The sequence below is a fragment of the Lactuca virosa genome, chromosome 8, assembly GCF_052849685.1.
Source record: "Lactuca virosa cultivar CGN04683 chromosome 8, Lactuca_virosa_CGN04683_v6, whole genome shotgun sequence".
Lineage (NCBI taxonomy): Eukaryota > Viridiplantae > Streptophyta > Magnoliopsida > Asterales > Asteraceae > Lactuca > Lactuca virosa.
Window position 1 is genome coordinate 223,874,162 of NC_136433.1, and position 7,551 is coordinate 223,881,712.

The 7,551-nt window shown below is 37.2% G+C and overlaps 1 protein-coding gene and 1 long non-coding RNA gene across 2 annotated transcripts; both read right to left on the bottom strand.

The window, feature by feature from the left end:
* Nucleotides 1-3,433: 3,433 nt before the first annotated feature.
* LOC145131288 (uncharacterized) lies at nucleotides 3,434-5,698 on the bottom strand. Its single transcript, XM_079066001.1, has one exon. It carries the CDS (start codon nucleotides 5,696-5,698, stop codon nucleotides 3,434-3,436), a length of 2,265 nt encoding a protein of 754 aa, XP_078922127.1.
* A 535-nt stretch (nucleotides 5,699-6,233) lies between these two features.
* Nucleotides 6,234-6,834, bottom strand: LOC145134697 (uncharacterized). The gene is made up of 3 exons (XR_013719282.1): nucleotides 6,733-6,834; nucleotides 6,400-6,640; nucleotides 6,234-6,306 (listed from the first exon to the last, which is right to left on the bottom strand). It is a non-coding gene; the product is annotated as an uncharacterized LOC145134697 (long non-coding RNA).
* Nucleotides 6,835-7,551: the final 717 nt, after the last annotated feature.

The window sequence follows — 7,551 nt, forward strand, 5'->3', positions numbered from 1 at the left end:
AAAGTCACATAGAAGCGGTTAGCATCCCTTGTGGCAGTTCTGAATGGTCCACACACATCAGTGTGTATGAGATCCAACAGACCTTCACCCATTTCACAAGTACCAGTGAAGGGTGACTTGGTCATCTTTCCAAGTAAACAAGATTCGCAAGTGTCATCCGACTTCAAGTCGAACGACTCCAAGACTCCATCCTTTTGGAGTTCGGCTATGCGCTTCTTGTTGACATGTCCAAGATGACAATGCCACAAGCATGCCTTGTCCAAATCATTGGACGAATCAATATTCAACACATTATTACCTAAGTTATCTACAACCATCACAGTTTCATATATACCATTACAAGGTAATGCTTCAAAATAAAAAACACCATTACAATAAGCATAAATACCACCATTTTCATTATTAAAAGAAAAGGTAAAACCTTGTTTATACAAACTGTGAAAGGAAATAATATTTCTCGCCATATGGGCCGAGTAACAACAATTATTCAAATCTAAATTTAAACCATTAATAAGCAATAAAGAATAAACTCCAATCTTGGTTACATGCGACACTTTCCTTTTTCCCATGATTAAGTTTATCTTCCCGTGCTCCACATCCCTATTTCTTTTTAGTTCCTGCAAATCAGAACAAATGTGAATACCATATCCTGTATCAAGGACCCAAGAATTAGCATGTGATGAGTTATTAGATTGAATTGTGTAAATAACTGCAAAGGAGGGCTTGATCTTGCCATCCTTTATATCCTGCAAGTACTTGGGGAAGCTTCATTTCCAGTGCCCTTTTTCATGATAGTGGAAGAACTCTGCATCCTTTGGGTTGGAAGAAGGATTAGCAGAACCAACTTTGGTCCCACTGGAAGAGGATCCATCAAGAGACTTTCCTTTGCGGCTCTTGGAGGGAGCCTTCCTCTTCTTTCCCTTCCCATGTCCAATTTCCATAACAGGAGCAGAAGTAGTAGTAGGAGTAGACACAACGAACTTGCCTTTCAAGTTGCTTTCTGCAGTTCTTAGAAGACCTTGAAGCTTGCTAAGAGTGACCTCCTCCATGTTCATATGATATGTCATACGAAAATGATCATAACAAGAAGCTAAAGAGTGTAGAATAATATCTATGGCCAACTCTTCATCAAAATTGACATTCAATTTAAGCAAGCGGTCAACAAATCTCTGCATCTTTTGCAAGTAGGCCATGATGGGTTCACCATCCTTCATTTTGGTTGTGATCATGGAGGCAATGATCTTATACCTCTCCTTCCGAGCACTTTGATGGTATCTTTCCATCAAATCTTGATACATTTCAAAAGGATAGTAGTCCTCATAGGACTTCTGCAGCTCAGCAGTCATGGTAGCAATCATTAGACACGACACCTTTGTCGAATCCCTCTCATGAGTAGTATGTTCAGCAATTTGTTCAGGAGTAGCAGTGGTGACATCAATCTCCTTAAGCTCTTTATCTAGGACATATTCTTTGTCCTCATAACGAATAGCCATTCAAATGTTTCGAATCCAGTCATTGAAGTTCGAGCCATCGAAAATGACCCTCTCACATAGGTTCATGAGGAAGAAAGAGCCTGAAGGGATTGGGTTGGAAGCATTGTTTGGGATAGACATCTGAAAAAGAAGAACAAAGTTTAGATTAGAGGATAATCCTTAATAGTACACCCAAATAAAATATTAAGGCTAGGACCCAACACAATATTCTACAAATGCGAAAAGGGATGCCGTAATCCAATTGTAAAATATTTGAAGGTAGGTAAATGACGATTTACCAATTTCCACCATGAAAAACAAAATAGATTATTAAGTTTTAATTGGATTGAAATTCCTAGATCCTTTGAGATTCATTGAACTTTTTCAATGGCATGTTTAAATCTCGATTGTGCCCTTCATGTTTGTGATTGGGATGCCGAGGATCACAAACAATGTGTGAATAACCATGCAAATTAGCTTGGTACACCCAATATTACAAATCACCTAATCAATGTGCCGGTTAACCACACACACTCCATTGATCTATGATTAACATCAAGCTACCATTTGCTACACATTGTCAGTCCCAGATTAGTGTGCCGGTTAACCACACACGCTCCACTAACGACTTAACAAGGTGCAAAGTGTAATTTCATGGATTAGCACCATTTTCACATTTTCCTAAAGTAACTAATATTGGGAATTTAATAAATGTTTAGTTACTTTATATTTATCATTATACTTTTAACGAGAATTAATGTCCTATCCTACCCGTTCGGCTAACGACCCTCCACCAGTCAAGGAAGCGGTGGGTGAGAGTGGACACCCATTAAACCACCATTTCATAGGCAGTAACCTTATACCCCCTTATAGATCGGCTTCGTGAATGAGGCCTACTAACGGTAAGACTGACTTGTCTTTTATATATATATATATATATATATATATATATATATATATATATATATATATATATATATATATATATATATATATATATATATATATATATATATATATATATATATATATATACTAGTGGGGTACCCGCGCGATGCGGCGACGGCTATTGTTCCTTTCGACAAAAAGTTTCTAGGCGCCGATTAGTTGTTGTTAGGTGAAAAGTTATCTCGGTGAGGTGGTGCGACTGTAATCGTATATGATAATAAATGAAAACCATCATGTTTCCAATCTTCCTCCAATATGAGAGTTTTTTCTTTTGTTGTTTATAAATTTTAAAAGGAATCAAAATATGTTTTCTTTTTTACCAATTCATACAACAAATGCTTATAATCATTTAATGTAAAAGACTTGTTATTTTTAATTTTTTTCACAAGAATTATGTAAAAACATTTCATCACATTCATAATTAAATGAATAGTTATATTGAGGAATGGTTTTATTTCATTGAATTTTTTCAATTAGTTATATATAGAAAATAAATATTTTTAAGAACACAAATAATTTGAAAAATATCATTACCATTTTAATATATATCGATAAGGTTTATACAAAATTTGATCTTATATATCACACATAACTTCTTGATACACCACATTTGATGTGTAAATTCCTCTCTCCTGAAATTCTTTTGTAGGTTTCACTAAGACCTTTGTATTCTCACGGGATATCCCTCTGGAAAGCGCTACATAAAGTTGCCCATGCGAGAATACTGACTCTGGTAGATAAACACCAACGTTTGGAATTGTTTGGCCTTGAGCTTTATTGATTGTCATAGCAAAGCTAAGCCGAATTGGAAACTGTTTTCTTTTCAATTCGAATGGAAACATGTCATCATCGGATGGACAAAGAGGGATTCTTGGTAAAAAAACTCGTTTTACGGCATGAAGGCCAACCGCTATTTCCGCATCGATCAGGTTCATCTGAAAACCTCTGCATATCAATCTTGTGCCATTACATAAACCATTCGAAGGATCAATATTCCTTAATAGTATTATAGGTCATCCAGTTTTGAGTCGAAGGTAATGAGGAGGTAAACCGTTGATATTTATAGAGTTTAAGAATTCCATCGGATAGAAATTGTTCTTATCATCTTCTGCCTCATCAAAACTATAGTAAATCCCCTCCTCTCCACAAAACCTATCAATCAGTTGATCATTAATTTCATCAACACTTTCATTTTTTGTTGATAGTATCGCCCTGGAAATAATATACTCTGAAGAGCCTCCATTGATGTGCAAAGAAGGAAAGATTGCATTAATCAACTCGTTTTTTGATTTGTGTTGGTCGGTGTAAGGAATGCACATATCATCAGGTATTCGGACAAAACTTTCATCGATGGTTTCTTCATCTCCGTTGCCAATTCGTATCAAAAATTCTGAAAACCATGGATCAGCCAGTGCTCTCATATTTATAGTTAAACGTATTTTTTTAATCAAAGACCAAAGAGGTGACATCCTCAAGCTGGCGTCTACAATCTGTGCTCTAGTACCACGTCTGATTACTGGTAACACCTGCCTAAAATCACCTCCCAAGATCATTATCTTTCCACCAAAAGGGAGGCTCACCTTTGTAATGTCTTGCATCATTCGATCCACCGCCTCTATTGCTTGCCTATTCGCCATTGATGCTTCATCCCATATGATTATTTTGGCCAAACGAAGTAGTTGAGCAACCCCACTTTGCTGATTGATTTTGCACATTGAGTTATTATCAAGATTTATCGGAATCTTAAACCGCGAGTGAGATGTTCTCCCCCCAGGCATATTATTAGCTGCAGCACCAGATGAAGCTGTCGCAAGTGCAATATGACCATGGGAACGAACCTCGGCAAGTAAGGCTTTGTACAAAAATGTTTTTCCAGTTCCACCAGTACCATCTATAAAAAACACACCCGGACGATTCTGATTAACGTGGGTCATGATCTCATCATATGTATTTTTTTGGTCGGTATTGAGAGAATCTTTTGTAGGAAGGTGTTCATCATCCACAACGATGGAGTACTCCTCTTGGACCTCGCGATAATCTCCAGATTCCAAATTGATGTTTGTATTTACCATAGGAAGATCAAACTCATTGAGATGCTTACCCATAGATTGCAAAATTATAGAGATATCCATAAGAACCATGGTTTGAACTCGCTCAACACTTTCACATTGTCGCATATAATCTTCAGAAAGTGAATTATAGTGGTCATCCCATAACTTGCGAACATCTCCGGGTTCGCAATAAATGAGTATAATTGCAAATAACCTTCTAAGAGCACCTGGAAATTGATATAATGAAGCCTCAGTAAGACATTGAGATAGGTTATCATCGGTCTCTATTAACCCTCTCTCAAGAGCAGCCTTACGAAATGTTGGATGTAACACGTTGTTCACCGTGTAAAGATCTTCAAAGCATGTTGGCCCTCTAACATGTGATAGGAGAACCCGTAGGTAGTATCTCTCTCCTTCGGCAGGGTTAGCAGAAACCAATCGGCCTCTCATTGCTCCTTTTTTCCTTTGCTTCCAACAACGTTTGGTTGAATTCCATGTAAAGTATATTGGGAATTCTTTATATAGATATTGCCTCGCAATCTCATCCATTTTATTCATGTCAAAAAATGCGGTCAACATTGAACTCTTATCTTTCTCCCTGTCCACAATATCAATCATTGAATCATTATCTGAGAATCTAACCAATTGTTGGTTCGGGAGATGAAGATGCAAAGACATGACGAAAGGGTGGATTTGAGAAAGCGCAAAGCTAAAAATCCTCCATATTGCCTCAGGGGGTGAGACGTAACGTGCATCTTGATATATTTTAATCTCATTGATGATGGGTTCCGCTCCATCTTGATCAATGTGGACAACTTGTTTGTCATGTCCCTTGTAAACGTATTTAAAAGCATATTTCACAGATTTTATGCTCGAGCAAACCTCGACATTCATGTGGCAATTGAACATCATTAACAGCTTCGGGTTATATGGTACCACCCATCTGTTATCAAGTGTATTTCCTCGTACGTTGACCTCTATCCCATTGTTTCTCCTCCTATATAATGGATATGAGTCTTCTCCTTGTCTCGTCGCTTCATTAAATTGTCTAGGATATCTCCACCGACATTGTTTTGGCTCTCCTTGCATACATGGACTGGTTTCTCGTAAATGACCACAAGGACCGTGCATCATGTGCTTCACAACAATTTCGTGCATTTTGGGATACTTTTTCGGATCGGGAAGTTCAGCACACACCATTTTTTCATAATGGTCAGCATTTGTCATCTTGTGTTCTGGTCTCATTATCAAGAGGAAATGTGCATGTGGCAAACCACGCTTTTGAAACTCCACCACATAAACATATGCTCGAACCACACCCAGGATATGGTGCTTTAGAAGTTAGTCCTTTAGATCCTCTAATTTTGCACGAAACACTCTTGATACAAGGTCTGGTCGATCTTGTGCACTTTGCCCGGGTTTCAAATCATCATCAATTTCTGGCCAGTTTGGATTGCATGTTACTGTAAGGAATATATCAGGCTTTCCGTCATCTTGAACTAACGTCATTGCATCTAGGAACCTTCGTCGCATGTCACGTGGTCCACCGATGAAAGATGCAGGTAAGACTATCCGTTGACCGACTCTACTTGGTTAAACTTCACCGGCATTGACACAGTCAACAATTCCTTGGTAAAGGTCAGATCTTATCTTCTTTTGGTTTAGCTTACAAAAAAGCAAGCGTGAAGTCTCGATCTTTATGTAGATATCTACCACAAATTGTTGTAGCAATCTTCTTCCCAATAGAATTAAATTTTTAGATGAACGAATCTGGAATTTGTAACAGTAGTACTCACGCATTGTTACGGTATTCCTACCCTTCTTTGACTTAGCCCCTGCATAAGGGTAATGTTAGAAACATGTAAATTTTGTATTTATGTATATTTTTACCGAAATCATTCATTTTCATATTTCAAAAATGTATGTACCTTCTAAATCATCCACAATATTTTCTTCATTACCCACAACTTCATTGATGGACACCCCATCCCTTGCTATTTTTGCATGCCAACCAGACTCACCATTAGGAAAGAACAATGGATAAGACAAAGGATCATAACAACCTTCGTAAGGTTGAATTTGTGTACTATAGTCAGATCTCCCATATACAACAATGCTTCTTTTATATGTTGTTATGTTGTCATTACCTTCTACCCAAATACCAGCAACCTATATAATTTGTGATTTTAGTATGGTGAATATGTAATACGATAACTGATATGATGACTTGAAATTAAGAGAAATAATTATTATATCCAAACCTCAGATGTGGTCGGCCGATTGTATACCCTTTGGTCAAGTTCCACTGATGCGTTCAAAGTGACTCTATAGTTATCGAGAGGTCCTAGCTCACGAAGGCTTCGAAACATTGTAGCATACGGGTTTGTTGAAAGAACGCCCACCAACACTTGAATGATCTTTCGATCAATATTTGGCCATTGAAGTCTATGTGTAAAGTCGGTTTCGGAATCATAGAAATATAATTGTAAGTACCTAGGTAATCCATCCCTCGGTACTAACTGATCAATTCTGTGATATATTGCTCCGTTCGCACGAAATGTATATACTCCGGATTTCATATTGCTCAAATCATCATCCAACTCTACTCCCATGGATGTGAAAGAAAAGTTTGTATTGTAAGCACGTATATTATCTCTAAATATTTTGCTTGACTCCTCTTCTGATGTAAAAAGACGATATAACTCATCAGGAATTTGGGAAGATGCCAACTTTGTTTTCCCACTCATGCAACAAAAAGTAGCGAATTCATGTTTGAACCGTTTGGCTCCACAATGAACACATATATTACTTCCCTCCAAAATAGAATGTACTTCAGGGATACCATCGAAAATAGAATGGTATGGATCCTCTAGAAGAATGTCATCTGGAATTACTTGATTGACATGGACCTCGCTACAACCTCCAACTTCTATAATATATGAAAAAACAACTATTTTAAATGAAAGATAAAAAAGATGTAATTGTTCATTTTAAATAATGATGGTTTATACTAAAATTTGTTGTAGAATTAAATTAGGACTAACCATCTAAAGTTTCGTGTGTTAACCCCAAATATATTT

Excerpts from the sequence above, each read along its gene's own strand:
- LOC145131288 (XM_079066001.1), bottom strand. The coding sequence starts at position 5,698 with ATGACAAATGCTGACCATTATGAAAAAATGGTGTGTGCTGAACTTCCC.